This window comes from Ascidiella aspersa, chromosome 9 (genome assembly GCF_963924565.1).
Source record: "Ascidiella aspersa chromosome 9, kaAscAspe10.2, whole genome shotgun sequence".
In the NCBI taxonomy this organism is placed as follows: Eukaryota; Metazoa; Chordata; class Ascidiacea; order Phlebobranchia; family Ascidiidae; genus Ascidiella; species Ascidiella aspersa.
The window spans coordinates 8,269,870-8,291,498 of record NC_139455.1 but is presented as its reverse complement, the minus strand read 5'-3'; the positions used below and the strand labels follow the sequence as shown (position 1 = coordinate 8,291,498).

At 37.1% G+C, this 21,629-nt stretch overlaps 1 protein-coding gene across 1 annotated transcript in view; it reads left to right on the top strand.

Moving 5' to 3' along the window:
- The window catches only part of LOC146132261 (uncharacterized), a 43,865-nt gene extending 23,753 nt beyond the window's left edge, over positions 1-20,112 (top strand). The window contains exons 27-54 of the mRNA XM_083397245.1: positions 190-316; positions 889-971; positions 1,174-1,415; positions 1,994-2,182; positions 2,911-3,091; positions 5,097-5,137; positions 5,324-5,446; positions 6,390-6,623; positions 7,093-7,256; positions 7,875-8,029; positions 8,410-9,227; positions 9,603-9,822; positions 10,274-10,407; positions 10,456-10,584; positions 10,701-10,823; positions 10,908-11,041; positions 11,649-11,796; positions 12,262-12,445; positions 12,840-12,963; positions 13,902-14,025; positions 14,720-14,912; positions 15,424-15,583; positions 16,501-16,654; positions 17,339-17,438; positions 18,267-18,437; positions 18,933-19,190; positions 19,754-20,046; positions 20,107-20,112. Coding sequence (XP_083253371.1) covers positions 190-316; positions 889-971; positions 1,174-1,415; positions 1,994-2,182; positions 2,911-3,091; positions 5,097-5,137; positions 5,324-5,446; positions 6,390-6,623; positions 7,093-7,256; positions 7,875-8,029; positions 8,410-9,227; positions 9,603-9,822; positions 10,274-10,407; positions 10,456-10,584; positions 10,701-10,823; positions 10,908-11,041; positions 11,649-11,796; positions 12,262-12,445; positions 12,840-12,963; positions 13,902-14,025; positions 14,720-14,912; positions 15,424-15,583; positions 16,501-16,654; positions 17,339-17,438; positions 18,267-18,437; positions 18,933-19,190; positions 19,754-20,046; positions 20,107-20,112 — 5,012 coding nt within the window. The remainder of the gene's footprint in view (positions 1-189; positions 317-888; positions 972-1,173; positions 1,416-1,993; positions 2,183-2,910; positions 3,092-5,096; positions 5,138-5,323; positions 5,447-6,389; positions 6,624-7,092; positions 7,257-7,874; positions 8,030-8,409; positions 9,228-9,602; positions 9,823-10,273; positions 10,408-10,455; positions 10,585-10,700; positions 10,824-10,907; positions 11,042-11,648; positions 11,797-12,261; positions 12,446-12,839; positions 12,964-13,901; positions 14,026-14,719; positions 14,913-15,423; positions 15,584-16,500; positions 16,655-17,338; positions 17,439-18,266; positions 18,438-18,932; positions 19,191-19,753; positions 20,047-20,106) is intronic.
- The last annotated feature ends 1,517 nt before the right edge of the window (positions 20,113-21,629 follow it).

Here is a 21,629-nt window from a genome sequence, read left to right as displayed (position 1 = left end):
AACATCTTTGTTATATATAATTTAAGTTTTAAAATGCTAACACTTCTCCAACCTAAAACTTCAACAAATAAACAACTGTGTAGTGTTCTTAAGATTACTTCTATATTAGGTCACGCATAGATTAACTTCATGACGTTAGGTTTCACAAAACACTTTGTGACAATAAAATTATTCACCGGTACATTTCAGCGATAATGTGCGAGGGTTACAACACCTACGACGATTGCTTGTGGAAATACGACCCCTGTGCGCCCCCTTGTCCGAAGATCTGCTGTGAGAAATGTTTGGAAGGTTGCTATGAGGGTTGTTATCCGGAGTGAGTATCGTTTTGTATTTTTGGAAAGTATTCTGTATATGAAACTGAGCTGAGAAACTTGAAAATAAGGGTTCTCCCGCAAAAAAAATAAGGGAAAATAAGGGTTTTCCCGCAGACAATAAAATTTGAAAGAAAAATTTTGCTTTCTTATCAGTTAATCTTAAAACTGTTTAGAAAAACGGATATATGAAACTGGGGTGATTTCATACTTTTTACCTTTCTATCCACATGCATTGGATTAATATATGTTAATCTAGAAAGTAACAAAAATATGTGGTAAGTTAATCCACAATTGCTTCGGAATACATTTGTGTATTATTTTCATTTGCCTGAATGGCGACGCAAAAACACATCAACCTTTACTACAAATATAAAATTTATTAGGTTTTATGAAATAAACTTACTCCCGATATAGGCTATTGTGTTTCTGAGCGCTTAAACTTCTACTCGTATTTTACTCTTTTCGTATAACTGTTTTTGAATTGAGTTTGTTTTTCAAATATTCTCAGAAGAAGAAAGAAGACCAGGTTAGGTTTATTCATTTCTGAATATTGCCTTTTATGTATTTACAGGTGCCTTAATGGAACGATGTTTGATCCTAGCTCAGGAAAATGCGTTGCCCCGCATGAATGTGAGTGCGATAATTCAAAAGAAGGTGAGATTAAAATTGCTCGAAAGACCGGGCCTTTATATTGAAATCGAAACTTTACAGACATTCTTCGTCTTCCAATTACCCTAACATAGGCGTTCAAATTTAAACAAATTTTATAGGTTAAAACAACTTCAATACATCTTAATTTTGTTGAACCGCGAATCTGTGACAATAATAACCGGACGGACCCCTTTCTAATTTGCAGAAAAATGTCCTGTCGACTACATAAAGAAGTGTCACTGGACTGATTGGGAAAACAACAACTACCCGTCGATGCTGAAAGGAGGCGAATTCGAAACAATCAAAAAAGTGAATGAAGTAGGCGAAGTAACGTGCAATATCGTAAACGACATCTCATGTAGAAACGCCAAAGATCACGACGAGCCACTGCAAAACCACGTGACCTGTAACAAGAGCCAGGGACTTACGTGTCACATTGTTGATCAAGTTAGTAACAGGAAGTTTTATATTAAAAGTTTCAGAAGGCCTACTAGCGTATAAAATCTATACACTCAAGTAAACTGTGGTTCGACATTGTGCTGTTGTATAAACTGTTTCCATCTCTGTTCTTTATATAGCCTGTTTTGTCTGGAAAGTCGTGCAGTTTTTGTCTGGAAAGTCATGCAGTTTTGGCGTGCAGTTTTCTGTGTATTACTTAAAAGAAGTTTGCAGAATAGGAAAATGCAACAAAAAACCTGAACTCACATTACTATTAATCCATTTATTTCTGACAAAATCGCACAATTTTCCTAGGAGCGTAAAGAGAAGATTGTCACTTATAGGCCTAATTAACTCCTCCATGGGAATTTTGGCTGGAGATTTGTTCTAACTAAGCAATTAAGAAACGACATTGAACAAAGGGGTATTTTTCGCGAAAATAAATTAGATATGGACTAAAATTACAATTCACATTTAATTCACAAATTAGATTACAATTAACAACATGTCGATGTAATTCGAAAACAAAAATTGTCTAGTTGTCCACATTTCAACACTAAATTTGGAACGTCAATTTTGTCTACCAGGTTCCACCGATTTGTCACGACTATGAAATCCGCCTGGAATGCTGTTACTGCGAACACATTTGTGAAACAGTCGTCTGCGACCCAGAACCGACTTGCCAACCTTACGAACGTCTGGAATCAACTCCAGGAAAGTGTTGCCCCAACTACACCTGTGAATGCATCGGGTGCTATCACAACTACGAACTTAAGGTAACTGGTTTAAAATTGCATTGCAAAAATATTCAATCATAAACATCGTTCAGAGATTTATTTCTATGAGCGCATTTAATTTTATGTTTGTCTTCGTCTTTTTGCCGCCAACAATTTGAGCAGACCATTTGCGCTATTACTGGACATTTACTTTATTTATTAACTTTAACTTGTATCTATTGCTGTTTTACAAATTACAACTTAGTGCAATTAAGACAATTTTTGGCTCGGGTCTAGAATCCTACAACATTTTCGGGCGCTGGTCTAGAATCCTACCACAACGAAACACCACTTGGGTTTAGGGTGCGGGTTAGCGTTTGGGTGAGGGTGGGTCAAGTATTATTATTAAACTAAGAATATAATAATACTTGACCCACCCACACCCAAACGCTAACCCGCACCCTAACTCAAATTTTGTGCGTTGATTTTAGAACTGTGGTAGGATTCTAGACCAGCGCCCATTTTCGTCCTAAGGTTAATTTTGTGAACATTATTTCACTTAAGGTGCGAGTTAGCGTTTCTACTTGGGTTGGTCAAGTATTAGTATTATATTTATTTTCACATATTTATTCTTTTTTGCAATTTCAATCTTGACATCTCGTTTCGATACTGTAAAACAAAGTTGTAGAATTTTAGACCAGTTTCCCAGCTTTCAATAAAAGAGAACTTTTTTGAACTGTCGTTATAACGCGCCTTGCTATATGACTATAAACTAAATCCTCTTTCAGCAACCCGGAGAAAAGTGGGAGGAAAACTGCACTGAATCCGAGTGCGTGGATGACGGGGCAGGTTGCTACAAGGTTGTATCATCCAAGGTCGGATGCGCACCCAACGAAAATACCTGTCCTCCTTATGCCCAGCAAGTGGTCACTACAGATCCAGACGAATGTTGTCCTGGAGTTGAATGCGGTGAGTCATTTTTGTGTGTCTAAAATGATAAACCCATCGCCCCTCCCCCACCCTATAGGCATAGCTAGGGGGGTCAGAGGCCATGCCACACCTTCAGTTGTCATGCACTGTTACGTCACAAACGATGCACAAACTTTAATTAAGTTTTGAGTATTGAGTTAAAACTCGGTCAGTTGCAGCAGTAAGCGGCTTGCTAGCATATTTATTTGTTTTCGATACTGCAGTTCATACAACGGCAAAAGTTAAACTGAAAAAGTTTAACCTTTTGCCCCACTCCCAAATTTTCAGCTCACTATGCCACTGACTTTTATTTGTTTAATCGAAAAGTTGTGTTTTTTTATTTGTTTAATCAATAAGTTGTATTTAGGTTTCCCCACATTTTGTAAGAAAGATACTCCATCTCACATGATGTAGTTTTACCTTTGTCTTCCATAATTCCTAAAATGAATTGTCAACATCTTGATAAATAAATTTTGATATCTACTGTTAGTCTTTAGTCAGCATGCAACAAAATACAACTTATTGATTAAACAAATAAAAGCATGTTTTTTAAAACTGTTTTAACTGTGACAATATTGCATCACTATATAGCAACAAAAATAAAGTTTAAGACATTCCAACAATATTTTTTACCCAATCTTACAGATGTCACATTTTTAGCGAATCATATTATAAACTGTACTGTTTTATTTCAGTTTGTTTGCCCGAGAACAGTCCTGGTCTTATTCTTGAATGCGAATTTCCCTACATTCCATATGCCAAGCCACTCGGCAACGACACACTGGGATGTGTTCAACATTCTTGTGAATGTCCTCTGATTTCTATAAACAGTGAAAAATGTTTGGACGAACCTGATTGCAGTGCATTAGGATGTAGTGAAAACACAACAACTGAATGTGACTGTATCTTGCAAAGTCACTGTGGTAAGTTAATTTTAACCATGTAGCATATTAACACAATATATGTTTTGCAAATTAGCCTTCATAAAATACTGCATATATGTAGGCTATTTCTTATAGTTTTACAATGTTAATACAAAATAGCTCCTAAAAGAAGGACAGTTTAGACTTACTAAGAACTTAAACTTATTGTAATTGAAATGTGGTTGTATTGAACTATTTAAGCACAGCTTAGATCAATAAATTAAATCAGTAAATTGAGCTGAATGCACAAACAGGTAGGTTGCACTGTGCAGATAAGAATTTAAAAAGCAAATCTAATTCCAAAATAAATGATTGTCTACTTTCTGTTAAAGATTGTAAACCGGAAACCTGCCCCCAGCCGCTAGTGTGCCAACCATGTGAAGAGCTAACCACAACACCAGCAGGGGAAGTTGGATACCCTGACAATCGATGTGAACAAAATAACTGCTGTCCTCATTATGAGTGTAAACCGAAACCTTGCAGCAGTAATCATACACATTGTGAAGACTACGAGACAAAGGCAATTAAGAGTTTATATATTGGGTTTTTACACGCAACCTAACAATTCTAGGGGGTCCCCACTGAAATTTGACAAAAAAGTGTTTTTTTGAACAACCTCAATATTTATACATAATTATATAGATTTTTATGTAGATCATTAAAACAAGTAAAATCAGGAATAATTTTCTGAGATAAAATAGTTAGGTACTTTTGCCTGTATTAAGCTAAACAGCCACTGTGATTTTTTTACTAATTAAGAAGACAAGAAAAAAACACATCAAAATATTACATGTAATAGCATTAGGCACCAGACTTGTGAAACCTAAGAACTTATTGATACTTGTTGTTAGTCACTATAAAAAAATAAATACCTAATTAACTCATAATCTGTGTTTATAATAATGAATTATTCAAATATCCTTAAAATGTTTTTTTAAGAGAAAGGAATTCATCTTTTAATAGTGTTTACCTTTTTTCATTGTGCTTGTTTTATTTTTGACTTTGTATTGTGGTTTAGGTCCTTGCTCCCGATAGCGATCCTTGTTGCCCCACATACTTATGTGTATGTGCTGTCTGTCCAGAGTTGCCCAACAACTGCTCAAATCTTGAAGATGTGGTGCAGGTAATATTGTGTTCTTCAATATTATAAGAAATAAGTTGTATTTTCTATTATTAATAATTATTACTAAATACAGCTAATATTTTATATTTATACTGTTAGGAATGTATCAATTTTTTTACATTTTTATAAAGAGTTAACTATCTACAGTGTCCAATGTCTATAAGGTAATTTAGAACTTTTTTAAAGGTTCCAGCAAATCCATGCTGTATGGAGAACTCCTGCAAATGTGTACGCTGTGAAGACAATGGCTTGATATTTGAGATAGGTGATATTTGGAACTCTACTAAAGACTCACAGTGCATCAGCATGGTAAGATGTCATATTTATTGTCCGTTTGAACATTCTCGGCAGTACTATATATTGTTTACAAAGCAACAATTTTAATTAATGATTTTGCCATAGACTTGTATGCACCGCAACTCATCAAATCAGTGTCCAAGTGTTGAAATTTATCAAAACAAAAGCGACCAATGCCAAGTGCATTCTCCTCCCAACTGTGACAAATATGAAAAGATTGAGATGGTTCCCGTGAATGAATGCTGCGACAAACCAATGTATTTAAATTGTTGTTATGCATGCATAATAATATCTGTCTTACAAGTTACGTTAAAATGTAACTTTTTATATACCACTGAAGTTGGAACTAATATATATATATATTGTATAATCACCGTTTCTAAAGATAATCTAAATCTAGATCCTTATTTTTCATTGTTTGTTGATTACACATTGGTTAAAAAGATATAAGTCTATTTATTTTTATCTCCTGCCACTATCAACCTTTGTGCAGATGTGTTTGCAATGATACAAAATGTCCAGAGCTTCCCACTTGTGTGCACGGTACACCTTTACTTCACGATAGTGAGAACAGTGATCATTGTTGCAATGTTTCTTGTTGTCAAAATGTTTGTGAAGATGATGGGCATGTTTACCTTGTGAGTATATATACTGTTTCGCATTCTACCTGAAGCAAACTTTAAGTAAAAAAATATGATCTATACCAGTACATTTCGTTTACACTTTACATATAATTTGGGAACTAGTCATAGATAATGGCCTTGTCCGAATTTATATAAATAGTCAATAAAGAACTAAAACTATTTTGTACGGTCAACTTGAAAAAAAAATGTTTTCTAATCATGATAGGATGGAGATATTTGGACAACCGACTGCTCACGCAAGCAATGTTCCTGTACTGGCTGTCAGGCATGTACTATTATGCCCCTGGAACAATGCCCAGACCCTTTTCCAGAACCTGATTGCCCCAAAAATATGGAACCCACTGTTCTTCCGGAAAATCAAGGGGACTGTTGCCCCTTTAAAAATTGCACTTGTGCTCCAACACATGAGCCAGAGTGTAAACCACCTATGGAATTACGGTATGATGAAAATGGCTGTCCATCGGGTTGCCATTGCCCAGACCCATTGGAATACTGCAATTACACTGGACCCAACTGTAAAAACTTTTCTGGATGCCGCTATGAAGGTAAGTGCTAAAAACACCGGCACCGTCCTACGAATGGCTATGTATATGCTTTTAAATATTTTATAAAACAATTTTCAGTTACGTTAGACCTTCGTGGCCTTTGGGTTCACAGCAAGAAAAATTCGTTATGTTGCATTAAAAAATAGTTTATTTTACCATACTTGCCAAGTGTAACTATGTAAATACGCCCTTTTTCGTTCAAATCTATTCAGCCCAAAGTGGTGTATGCATACCCTACTATGGATACAAGTGCAAATTCTGTATACATTCATAATGCAATTTTCTGTTTAAGACTATAAATGTCGTTTCCCTTATGCGTCAAGTTTCCTTTTAATTGTAGTTTTGTCATTTGAAAACAAATGAATGCAATTTTACAGAAACACAAACATTAACAAATTATATTTGTTGTCGCAACATCTTATCTGTACCCGCACCCTTTTTTCTGATCCTGTACCTTTGTATTTTTCAGTTATCGACCAAGATGATTGTGGATGTGTGCTTGAAGCTGAGTGTCAGTGCAACCCAAGCCTCTGCCCCTTACCTACAACTTGTGACAGCTGTTCCACCCTTACTAGCCACAAAGCACCACTCAACAACAATACCTGCGAAAACTGCTGCCATGTCTATCAATGTGTACCCATAACGTGTGACCCTGATTATAACGTGCTGCCTGCACCGCCGGGATACAAGATAGTGCCAGATGGTTGTTGTCCAAATATAACATGCGCGGCGTGCTTTTTGGATGATGGGACAATCAAAGATGTAAGTGACTCCTTTCTTTTTAAAAGCGTTTTTGGGCAGTGTGTAAAATGTGCTTTCAATATTTGCAACACTTCCTGTTACAATAGTACTATTCTAAATACTTTTGATTACATTTTTCTCCTCACGTTATTCAAAGGCCAAATAAACACAAGCGCACGACAAAGGTTCATTGTTCAAAATTAAATAAAAAATAGATTCAAACATACAGCCTTATATATATGACAGTAAAAATCATTTTCGACTGAGAAGTAATAGCGGATGTTTGGGGTTGATGTTTGTTATTTTTCATCACTCAACCCATTTAATAGTGACATAATGTCCCGGGGTAAAAGTGCATTTCTTTACATATTCGGGAGATTTTTTTTATATTAATGGTGTATGCAAAATCTGACGAGATTACGATCCCAAATAAAATGCAACAAACTTTTTTTAGCCCGGTGAAAGGTGGACCGAATATGTTGACGGCTGTGCAGTGACATATGTGTGCAGTTCTAATCGCTACCCAGACAGCTTATGCCATATTGTCGAAAAAGAATACGACCCAAGGGATCACTGTAAAGACGAATCTGACTATCATTGCTCTGAAGATAAGACGTTGGAAGAGGTCGCATCCACCGATCCTTGTTGCAAGAACTACTCTTGTAGTAAGTGCCATTGGTTTATGTAGCATTCCTTTATGGAATATAACTCGCAAAATTAATGTTGGCCGTTATAGTGAAAAAACTAAACACGTAACCCGGTATTTTATTTATTACCGTTGTATTAATGTTTAGTAAAATAAGGTCGCCTTATTAATATTCTTCTGTGACGATCAGCACTATAGTACTTGTCATGTCGGCATACTTTTATTTCATTAAAAAGTAAATATAATTTATTGTGTTCCAATTTCCAAGATAATTCCATTAACCACTAGTTTACATTTCAACCATGAGTTAACTAATTGTTTTGTCAATGCCTTCTTCCCTTTTGAAAAGTGAGCGAGTGTTCTCGAACCGTATTACCCATTTTTGTTGTTGTTTTTTAGTTTGCAAAGATGCTCCCGACAAACCCGTCTGTCAGCACCCGGGCGAAATTCTCTCTAAAATTGTGCAAAACAAGTGCTACGAAGAATGGGAATGTGTCTGCAGCAAGGACGAGCAATACCTTCAGCTGCACTGCCCGGCTTACAACCAAAGCCTCGAGGAACTTACACCAGAAAAAGAAATCAAAGTGATTCCAAAGCCGCCGCCTTACGACGACCCATGTTGTCCTGACTACGAAGTGGTGTGTCGTGACTGTCCAATCCCGAGTGTCTCTTGTCCACCTGGCCACACTGCTAAAATAGATCTAATAAATGGTACTGAGTGCAATTGTACTACGGCAGTTTGCGAGTGCAACACTTGTCCAGGCGACGGCACCTATTACAACCCTGGTTATTTGCTTCATGGGGAAGAAGACGGCTGTGATACCACCGAAGAATGTAAGGAAAAAAGGGGCTATGATGGCTGTTACACTTGGGAGCAAACCTACGACGAGGCAACCACTTGCATCAGTGCGAATGACTACGAAACGGCGAAATGCACCCAATACGAGATGGTGGCTTTGAAGCCAAAACCTGAAGATGCCTGTTGCGATGTGCATGAATGCGTGTGCGATTTATCGCAATGTACGCAACCCACCACTCCACCGGTGGTTGACGAATTCCACGAGCTAATCCCATACACTGAAGCGGAAAACCCCAACCAGAAATGCTGCCCACTCTGGCATGTCAAATGCAAAGGATGCATCGTCGTTGTTAACGACATTGAATACTCTGGTGCTGGTTCCGGTTCTGGAAGTTCGGCATACAAAATACTGAAATACGTAAGAAAAAAATCTGGTATTAATTTTAAAACGCAAAAAAGGAAATCGAGTTTTTCGAGTAAAGTAATCCACCCAAATCTGAATGGTGCAAAATAAACGATTCTGGTTACACATTAATTAACAAGATCAAACAATTGTAATACGTGTAAGCCGAAATCACTTTGTTAGATGTTATACGATCTAAATATATATTGCACTTCTAGAAATCCTTGATTATCAATTTAAATAAGATACTGATGATGGTCATAAAAGTAAAAATATGTATATTATATGTAGTGATTTAGGAACTGATTTTTGGTTTCTGAGTTTTGTAGTCAATTTGATTAGTTTATTTTTCGAAAAAGTGAACGAACGAAAAAACTGTTTTTCTTCCAGCCCGGTGAGAAATGGAACGAAACAGTTGGCGAGTGTCACGTGGTGAAGATTTGCAGCGACAAGCAAGGCGCCGACACTTGTTATATTGTGGAGGAAATTTACGATGAGAGAGACCACTGCTTGAGCGAAGACCAATGGGCGAACAAATACTGCACGAACGACGGCGAAATCGTAGTGGAAATTGACAGTACCGGGCATTGCTGTCAGAAATTCGATTGCGGTAAGTTATCAATATTTGCATTTAAATGAAAATGATAAAGGTTTTGTTTTCTGAAAACAACTTTTTCCTAACATATGTAAATTTGCTATTTCGGCAAATATTTTTTATTAAATGCGCCGACGTTTCGACAATAAGGAAAAAAAACACTGGAACACGGTCCATAACACTATAAGCAAAAAAAAAAACAGGACAAAGCGAAAACGAAACTTTTCCCTAATTTTCATAGTCTTTTTCTTATCTTATTAAGTTTTCTTGGTGCTATAACCTTACCAAAAAACACATAAACACAACTTACGCGGGTATGGTAAAATGTTTGTTTACGCATTTTAGGTAGGTGTTTTGTAAATTTCAAGGAAACTTCGTTTGACCTCGTATTAGGACCACACTGGTATAGCGATAAACGTCTGTTTGACCAACTATACTAACTGACAGTTTTGCTTACTTTTTACAGTTTGCGATACTGCATTAACTCCTGCACCACCAAGTTGCAACCGACCTGGGCAAATACCGGATCAGCCCTACAAGGAAGGATGCGTTCCAAAGCAGGGCTGCGTTTGCGCCAACGACTCTGAACTCTACGAACAAGTTTGCCCAAACTACCAAAACGTTTTGTCTAGCTGTTTGTCGCCGAAGGTGGTGGTGGAAAACCCGAGTATTGACCCTGTATACGGACCCTGTTGTCCCAGCTATGACTGCGTGTGCGATTACGACCAGTGCACCAACTATAACAAAACTTGCACCGATATTGAAGAACCAATACAGGTAGCGTAACGCCACTCACATCTAAAGTCAATTTCACGTGTTAGCATCGCTACATGTTCTGCGGTTAATTTTGATTAGCAAACCTGGATAAAGTTTAAGCGATTTTTGTTATCCAGGTCGACGTGAATGCGTGCTGCAAAGAAGGCTCTTGCAAATGCGTTCGCTGTAAAGATGGCGATTCAATTTACGAAGTCGGTCAAATATGGAATTCCACAACTGACCCGCATTGTACGACCATGGTGAGACACATGACAAACATGTTATAGCACATTTAAACAACAAGCATCTGCACGGTTTGTTTTAATCATTGACGTTTTACATAGACTTGCATGCATCGAAATCCAACAGACCCTTGTCCAGAAGTGGAGGTGTATCAAAACAAAAGAGATCATTGTCCACCACTTGTCTGCGGCAAACATGAAACAAAGTATTCTCCTGATGGCCAATGCTGTGAAAGGTGCTTAGTCTTTTATTGCTAATTACTGATCAACAGATCTTTTAGCAGATTAGCATTGCCAAAAAGGTCGAGTAGATCGTCATCATCTTGATTGGGACGTTTTGATACGAACTTGTATCATCTTCCGTTAACTGACATTAACGGCCTTTTTGACTTTGCAATTGCTTATCAAGCTACATTACTAAAGTGTACCTAAAGTTAGCTTTATTTTACATAAGATAATACGTAGCAGAAAAAAACAGTTTATATGTAACTAAAAACAGTCTAATTTAAACTTAGTTATTACTTTGCTTTTAGTACTTATCATTCTGATTTTAATATATTGAAATTTTTTCATGTGGAGGATAATTTTGTTTTTATTTTAACCTAAATCTGAATTTTCAAATTGACGTAGCACAGTCAAAACTGAACCAAACGTGCTCTGATTTGGTTTGTGGCATTATTAGACGCAACCTAACAATTCCAGGGGGTCCCCACTAAAATTTGACAAAAAGTGCTTGTTTGAACAACTGTTTATAACATGCATCACCGGGTTAACCGTTCAATCATCAAAATGTCTTCAGTCATTGAGACTTTAACCGTAACTTATACTTTTGTTACGTACCAGTTGTAAATGCATCGAGCCACCGCCTTGCGACACAGAGCCTCTCTGCAACGCCAGTCAAACCCTTGTCGACGACATCCCAAACAGCAGTGACTGTTGCAACGCATCTTGCTGTCAAGACCGATGCGAGGACGGTGGAGTTTTTTATGACGTATGTGCATTTGTTGAGTTTTAATCCTGTTTCCCTTTTCAGTCCTTCAACATTTCGATTATAAAACTGCGTAAATGGAAAATATATCCATTTATGGATAAGTTGTTTGTATTCTAGTGTGTGATTCGAATTATCTAAAAACAATAGTTTTATTTTGTCGCCCTAAAGAATAATTTTTGCTTTTCACCTTTATTGAACAACTGATTTTATTTCAAAATAAAAATGCTTTTACGAAAGGATAAATTCATTTTACCTTTTGTTTTAAAAAAGCAAGGACGCAAAAATAAATATTTCTTTTGCCTCTTTCAATTCTCCACTTTTATTTTGCATAAAAAATAAAAATGACTTATTTTACAATGAGTTATATTTTCTGAAAAAGCAAGGGCGCTTGTTCATGTTTAAGTGCCCTTTTCTATAAAGCAAAGTGCCTATAGCGCAGCATACTAAAGCAGCTTTAATGGACAGAACGGCGATATTTGGAAATCTGGTTGTTCCCGTAAGACGTGCGCGTGTTCCGGTTGCGGCCCGTGTACCATCGTGCCCCTGGCCCAATGCCCAGAACAAGTGACACCGAAATGTGCCAGCGGCAACAAACCCGTCGAGGTGGAAAACCCAGATGACCCGTGCTGTCCAATTTTGGAATGCCAATGTAAGCGTCGCTGTGAAATTTTAAAACATAATTTTTTTTTTTTTTTTTTTTTTTATCTTCTGATAGTAGTGCTTAATACATCTATAGTAAGCTGCACTAGAATATTAATGGTCTGTATTTATCTATTTCGTTCAGTCATCATTGTGAAAATAACTGTTGTTAAAGCTCTCACGACCTCACTACTTATGTTTTTATTTCTGGTTGCTGCATTGTCAAACAAAATACTTATATTGAATTTATAAATTTTTGATTATTAAGTACGATCCGATGGTAGTGGTACAAACCTAAAAAAATGGAGATTTCATTTATTACTTTAGTGAAATGACGTTTTAGTTTCGTCTTCCTTTTTCTATAAAGTATTGCCCGTAAGCTTATTTGCCTTTTTTGTGATCAGGCGTGTGTGTTGTGTATGGTGATCCGCATTACGTGTCGTTCGACAACAAGTATTTCCCGTTCATGGGCGTGTGTCACTACACCTTGGTCACATACAGGGACAGCGACCGACTCCACATCTACAGGTAAGCCTATGATTTTTACAAGTCTAGCTGAGCGACAAGTTTTAAGCCTTGTTTATTATTAACTATACCTTAAGTGAAATAGGCAGAATTCTGAAAAGAAAAATGTTCATAGGCTGTTTTTTTTTCTTAATAAGCTAATACAAAGGTTTTGTTAATTAATTTCCACGTAAATAATATTTATTTAGATTAACGTAAGTTCTGACTGTATTGTTCTGCTCAGCTAAAATTTTGTCCATTCTACAAATATAGTATCAAACTGTAAAATTAAATTAGGCCCATAGTAGCGACGGAAAACCAATGTATCTTCACTTCATTATGCAAATTTAGCATACTGCATATAAAATCTAAGTATTGTCCCGTAGCGTTTCAAGAGGCAGAGTTATATTTAACGGTGCTTACTTTTGTCTAGCCGGTGCCAGGTATTTATAAAGGACATTTACGACGTGGTCACTTTTCAGATTGGGTTATACCCAATTTATACTAATTAAGTTAATGTATGTCAGTGCTTTTCAACCTGTTGGATGGCTCGCACTTGTACGGATGAAAAAAGTGTAATGCGAATGACAAACTTCGTGCGGATAAATGTGCGGATGAAAGTGGTGCATATTATTATTTTTTATTATGTGTAATGCAGTAATCAAATCTGGTGTGCCCACTTTTAATACAGGTAATTTAGTCTCTTAGTGGTTCATTGCAGCTTAAGCTATCTATTTAATATCGGCTCACTGTTTTAATACACAAACCCATTCATTGTTACTTCACAAATAAAACTAAAGGTTGCGAACTTACTGTGCTTTTTTCGTGCGGATGGAAATTTTCCGAAGTAAAAAAGTGCGAACGGTTCTTTTAAAGGTTGAAAAGCACTGATGTATGTTATGCAGCGTAAAAATATGTTGTAAAATACGCTACGGCTAACTAACAATTTTGTCGCGATTTAGCGATAACGTTGAATGTGCGAGAGTGGGCGACGCACCGCTAACTTGTCTCCAAAAAGTGTTCGTGGAATGGGACGGAACACTAATCGAACTGTTCTACGATTCCCCGGCCGATCTGCCGCATGCTGTAAGTAATAAAATTGCAATAGTTTTATTGGACTGCTCCATGAATAACTAAAAAAAAATTACGCGGACTGCAGATAGACGGTGGGCGGGCATTATTATGTTTTCAGGCGTTCGTAATGCTCATTGATAGTTATTTGTGTTGTTTGAAAAATATTCGTGGTTGATAGCCATTAATAGTCTTATTCAAACATTGATATGGAGTTGGCACTGTTAAAAAATTATATTTCAATGATACAAGTTAAAAGTATGTATTACAAAAACTAATATTATTTTTTCTTTCACCTGGCGAAGATCTGTTGTGCGTAAGCCTGCCACCACTAATAACATACGATTTGCTAACAGTGTCACCTGGATTTCAGCGTAGTATTTTTTATTCTTTTGACCTATGATAATAGTATGTAATAACGAAATATACTGTTGTGCGAAAGCCTTCCACAACTATAAACATACGATTTACATGATTCATTCGAATTACGGAACGGACGCCAGTACAGGCGAAATATATATTCCTTAAAAAAATGTCAGATCCTTGTTTTACTCGGGTTTTTCAACTTTGAATTTTTTTGTTGATATACGCGTCTGTGGAACAGTGATCCACAAGAAGAAACCTGCTGCCAATGGTTTTAGATTCCAATGAGATACGCTCTTTTATATTATTCGATGTAGTTTTGTTCATCTAAGATGCCTTTGTTTAGGTGCTGGTCAACCATGCCAGGTTGGTGTTGCCATGGACGAACGACAAAATCGAAATAAAGCACGAAGGCAACTCAATTGCTCTGACCATCCCCGAAATTAATCTCCGCCTTGAGTACAGCGTTGCCTTTATACCGTCCACCATCATTTACATTCCCGCTTCCACGATGTTCAACGAGACTGTTGGCTTGTGTGGTAGGCAAACCGTCCTTTATTTGATCATTTGTTGGTGTTTGTAAGGTGGTCGCCAGCAATGCATTGCAATGTGAAACCCATGGTAGCAAGTTGAAAACGTAGGGCTACTAACACATCTATACTAAGCGTTTTTTTTACTGAAAATGGTTAGCTTTGAACTAAAGTAAGGAAAGAACTTGAATATATATATTTGGAATTTGATATCTGTGATCCATAAGTTTATTGTTTCTCCAATTTAACTTAATGTAATCTATAAAGAAAAATATTTGTCCGAGTAGACTATTGATTACTGGACGGAAATAGTTAAAAAAATCTTTTTACAATATAGGTTGGGCTCTGCAAAAAGTATGCAGTGACAGATATATTTACTCGCTTGTATGCAATGCAAAAATGCACATGTTAAATGTGGCAAATCAATCCTATATGATTTCCTTGTACGTTCCTGACTCAACCACCAAATCAACCAAAAATTGTATTGCACGAATGGGCGTATTAACCCGACAATGTTTAGGAACCTGCTCGAACGACACGACCGACGATTTCGAGTGCGAAGGAAAGCAGATTGAGGACGCGACCGACTTCGGCAATTGCTGGCTGGTCGACGCAGAAGACCAGGAATGCATCTGTGACCCTAAGGTCAACGAAAGCTGCAGGACGTGCGACTATTACGTGTAAGCAGCGCGAACGGTTATTTTATGCTTTACCCAGTGTTTCTCGGCCCTTTTTCGCGCGACTCAAACACTAAGCATAGGTAGAGCAGCGGAGCTTTGGCGACCAAATTCATATTCACTGAAAGTTATATAAGTGAACACAACACAAGACAAATAGCATAAATAAATAAACAGGTTATGTTTTCGTATTTCTCCAACGGTTTTCTCAACTTAAATGTAACTATATGAGCTGTTAAAGTGACCCAACTAAGTAACACCATTCAATTTGGGTCGCGACAGCTTGAACAAACAATTTGCTGACCGCTTTAAAAACACTTTTACCTGTATCAAGAAACAGTGGTCGTTTTTCTGTATTTTCTTCATTCTCTTACACCCGGATTTCTAAACATCGGTTAGCACCTTTCAGGTCTCACGGTGTTTATAATCTACAAAAACAAATCGTATTATATATATGCTGTTGCTGCCAGGCATTGTTTCACTTGCAAAATTGTTCTGCCGGCCAATTTTTTATTTATATACCTACGTTTCGATCGACCACCTATACGTTCTAGAATCAAGCTCAACAGGGTCTTCCCGCTAATTCTTATCTAGTTTTTCGTGGTTTAGAACGGACCAATGTTGTTTTTCTTTTATTGTTTTTCTGGTATTTTTATAATTTTTCGCATATAGTCGCAATTTTACTCCGAAAAAGATTGCCCTATAGGTGAAACGTTGATACTTTAATAAAATTTTGCCGGAAGAACAATTTTTCGAGTAAAAAATCATATTTATGTAAATTTGCTCCAACGAAACATCCTACCGACAACCGTTCTTTATCACGTTCTTGGATAAACTTATTTAATAAACTTAACTTATAAGATAATCTTATAAATTGTCAGTCGTCTCCTCATTTTAACCGCTTGAAATTTCGCATGCAGAAAGCACAACCTGACGCTGCCCGATAAGTGCAGGAATTGCTCGCACGATTTGTGCGACATTCTTGGCTCCGACTTGTTCGCAGAGTGTCACGAAAGTTTTGACCCGGCCGGTTACATCGACGCTTGCAACTACGATGCCAAGGCGTGGGGAAACGTAAGGGAGTTAATTTTCGATTCCAGAAATACATCGCATGTGACATTTTGTTGATACACGACTAGCTTTGCTTTATGCTTTTGAATGCATTTTAAAACCTTAGAGGTCTGGCAACAAAGAGTTTTAGATGCTGTTATTGCCCAACGGGATCCACTACTTATAGTTTTTATTTCGTGATTATATTATTTTCTTTCCATATGTCTGACAAAAGTCATAGGAGCTATTTTTCCGACATGCGTTTTAGTTCAAAATGTGCAACGTTTGGTAAAACTTGGTTTATTGTCTTGAAAAGTAATTTGAACTATAAAAAGTTATTTTAAAACCTGACTCATCCATAAAGTAATTCTTTTTTCATGTGATGGGTGTAAAAGCAATTATTCGATAAAATGGAAATGTCTGTAAATTTCGAGCTTTGTTTTTTTGGGGCATCGTGCGCCTGTCGAAAATAGAACTCAAAAACATTTGCATTTAACCAAAAATAAATAAAGTATTAAGATAAATATAAACTTCATACCAAACATAATTTAGCTATAGCCTATAGCCGCAACATTTATTGTGCTACTAAACATGGAAATCTTCAATATCTACTACGTCTTTATGGCTTTTTTGCACGTTGTGTTTCATTAGATTAAAACTAGTTCTATAATATAATAATGGTATGATAATATTTGAATTTATTTTTAGTGTTCTGTTTGCAACTCAAGTGCCGTCCACACCTATGCTGAACTGTGCATGGATAAGTTGAATATTTGTATCGATTGGCAAAACCAGTATAATTGCACAGGTAAAACTAAAATATTATTTCAGTTTTTTGTTTATTACAATAATTTTGTGCAAAACTCTGAGTTCTCGGCATGCTTGCCTTGTTTTCTCGAATTCAATTTCTTTGGTTGAGCTTGATTCGCTTTCACGTGATTTCTTGGTAGACCGACAGACTTCGGTTAGCCAACGCTGAATTACTTTTAGCCTAAAAAGTAGCAGCCTTACTTAACGACAAAAAATAGTTTCAAATAAAATAAAAAAAAAGTCCATTAACACCATTTAATTAATGTTTACGTTTTTACGCTTTACTTAATTTTCCTGGGTCAGATGGTCAGCATAATATCGTCAAGTGGACACGCAGTGTTGTATTGACTTACCTTAAGTCACTGTTTTCGAATGTTTAGATTTAACTTCTTTTGGACAAATGAGTTGGGTTGAAATAGAGTATTTTCATTAACAATTATAAAAAATGATTTTTTTTAGAACACCAAACAATTTGCTTGCCATATGTTGCGTTGACGTTATTTTTTAGTCTAGTTAATGCTTATAATCGAGTTTGCTAATTTTAATAGTTTAACGTTTAAATTTTATTACAAGGACTTGACTTGGAATTGACTTGTTCTAATTACGACTTGACTGAGACTTGACTTGCTATTTATTCAAAAAGACTTGACTTGGACATAAGTTGTTTTACAAATGACTTTACTTTACTTGGGCTTAAGTTATTTCAACATGACATAGTTACAACAATGGTAACACCTCATGCCATTGAATCTCGAATACTAAACTTGAATAAACATCCATCCTTTGTCAAAAATTGCGAATAAATCCCTTGTTATTTTGGGTATAGTTGATTGCACTGGAGGGAAGGTGTACCAATCTTGTGTGGACCAATGCGACGCGGCGAAGACCTGCAAAGACTACGCGTACAGCTGCCACAGCGACAAGAAAGTCAGCGGCTGCTTTTGTCCGCCAGGAACCGTGTTTTCAAATGCCGAAAATAAATGCGTCGCGATTGAGTGTAAGTTTTGCCTCTATGTTTTTTTTAACTATAGTTTTGAAAGCTTCTGAAAATGGACTAACTTTCGACCGCATTTTATTTTTATTGTTTTTTTGTTCCCGTACTTAGTAGTACTTCTAAGGGCAATGCTATTAGCTATAATTAACTAAAACAAATAACGGTGATTAGAATTTGTAACTGAACAATGGGCGTTCTAAGCAAATTATTTCAAAAGTGTCAAATTTTCCATTTTTAATTATTTACCCTAAAGCTGGCCACTTTAATCCGCTGACGAAACGTCGATTTACAACTTTGTTTACACCAGATGAGCGCTTCTTATATGAATACATCTGCATATACACTGTATTGCTGCTCGGAACGTATCGGCCAACCGAAATTTTCTCTTTAAGTACTTTTCATCGGTAATTGTACGAGACCTCGAGTTTCTCTGCTTAAACAAGCCGCCACCTAAATACAAATACAATGCACATGCTGATGGTCCTTCCTACCTTTCAGGTTGCAACTGCGAGCCCGACCCCGTCTGCCCGACTCTAATGCAACCTACAGTGGTCCCGGGCGAGGAGGGAAAATGCTGCCCCAAGATGAACTGTACTTGTGTACCCATCACCGAACCAGAGTGCCCGCCTCCATTCGTTATCAAGTACACGCTGAATGGCACTTGCCCAGTCCCAGTTTGCATTTGCCCGGACCCACTGGACTACTGCAACCCAGATTTGACCAATTGCACGCATTTGCTTGGGTGCCGCCATAAAGGTAGGTTGCCATCCATTTCAAAAACCGTTTTTTTGCAAACGTCGTGAAAATGTTAGGGTTTAATTCTGTTTTTAGTGACTGTTTTAGAGTTTTGTTGATGGCGACTTGTTCAACTTGTAAAGCAATTTATTCTCGTATGCCTATAATGTTCATGTGCGAAAATGTCTTCTATATTTTATTGCAAGTAATAAATCTAGAAATAAAAACACATAAATGTAGCACAACGAAACACATTTATAGGTATCAACTAGGTATGTCCGATAATATCGGATCAGGGCCGATAACCGATGCTAAGTAGTAGTACCAGTAGGTGGTATCAGTGCCGACCTGTTGTCAAATTAACATAAAAAGTCTGGTGTAACTAACATTCGTAGCGTTAACGCAAAATTTGGCCTAATAACCTGATAAGCTACGTTTCGATTTCTTCATATTTGGTTGTTTGAGAATAGTCATTATTAATAGATCGGATCGGACCGCGATCTTTTCAACTAAAATATCCAGGATGGGTATCCTGAAGAAAAATAGCTGATTGTGTAATCAAAACTTTTCGTCTGTTTTTCAAGTTATCAAGCAAGACGAGTGCGGGTGTGTGTTGGAGTCCGACTGCGTGTGCAACCCTGACCTGTGCCCGCTGCCTCATGAATGCGGGGATTGTTTCCAGCTGAAAAGCCACAAGCTGCCTCTGGACAATAACACCTGCGAGAACTGCTGCGAAGTCTACCGGTGTGTGCCCGTCACGTGCGACCCCTTCTACAACGCCACCAACTTGCCGGACGGCTACAAGCTCGTGCAGAACGGCTGCTGTGCCGACATCGAATGTAACGCGTGCTTTTTGGACGACGGCACCTTTTATCCTGTAAGTGCGGTTGAAATTCGGCGTTTTGCTATATTTTCTTTATGTATCTTGTTTTCCTAGAAATAATGGCGGCAAAAAACTTTGGGAAGAAATGGCCGAGCCAAGATTTGCTAATACTGAGTAATACTTTGTTCCAGTAGTCGTCAAACTTTTTTTGTCGCGGCCCAAAGTACTCCTATCAGACCTATTGAAGGCCCACTACGTAAAACCACTTCGAAAAAAGTGGTGGATTCAGGATAGTTAATTTTAGGGTGAAAGATTACACGGCGCCCTAATGCCTATAACACTGCTGTCCCATAATATAATTGTAAAACAGAGTAGAAAACAAAAATGTACGCGCGAAGCGCGAACATTTTTTAATTACATATTGTTAAGGTTGGCAAAAAAAATAGTTCGACAGGCTCTCAGGACCACATTTGGCACTTGGGCCTCTACAAGCTGAGCCAATTTAAAAATTCTATGCCACACAAACTTTTAAAATAAAGTACAATGAACGTACGACCATAACGCGACCCACAACTACATTATAACACCGAACTATTTAAAAGTAACTCGCATCCCACTAAACATGGCTCTGCGGCCCACAGTTTGCCGACCACTGCTGTATCCTATCGACAAAATCTTCACTTACGAACACAATTGATCGGTACCCTCCTTTAATAAAAACAAAACATCTGTATCTCGTAATTAATTAATTAGTTACTTTTTACATTTGTAAATTAAAGCAATATTTTGTGCACACATAAAACAGTTAATAAGCCGATAAACAAAAAGTTAAAACAGCAACCAAAAGTAGTAAAATTGTGATTTAGTCTAAATTGTAATTTTTATTAGTAGCATACTTCAATATGAAAGGGATACGCGATATTACGTGTCTTATTCCGATACCAATGACCGATATTTTGAGCAACAACTATCGCGATCCAATCCGATAAAAACTTCAGTCTGATAAACAAAATTGTCGAAAGTAAAACGAAGGTATTTTCTACAGGTTATTTATACAAAAAGTTGCTTTAGCATAACAAGCATAGTTACCTTCGCATTGGTTTGACAAATTTGATTATTAAGATACTGAGTGAATCCTTGGTTTGGCCACAAATAAATGGCTGGAACATACCCAAAATTATTTGTTATCATTTTAGCATCAATATCACCATGATATAGGACGACTACACCCATACCTTCACTTGGATTCGGCTATAGCAGCTGTTCCCAAACTGGGGTCCGCGGACCATTGGGTCCGTACATCAGTTTCAGAGGGTCCACAAGGAGAATTAGTTATTGCGTTTTTCAACATTAGGCTTTAGCGAGTGTTTTAAGCATTGCCTGTCATCTTATTGTCTTTAGTTATGCTTTATTATTCAATCATATAGCGTGTTTCATGATGTCTCTTGTAACATTATAAAGCATCTGTTTGCTGTACAACCTGCTGCTATCAGCGAATCCTTCGCATAAATGAGAAAGTTGTTACACTAGAAATTATCGTGACTGCACTGGTGTACTACAAGAAACATGGGTCAACCGGAGTTTTTATAGGGCCGTGAAATATCAAAATAATTGCAATGGGCCCACCAGACAAAATT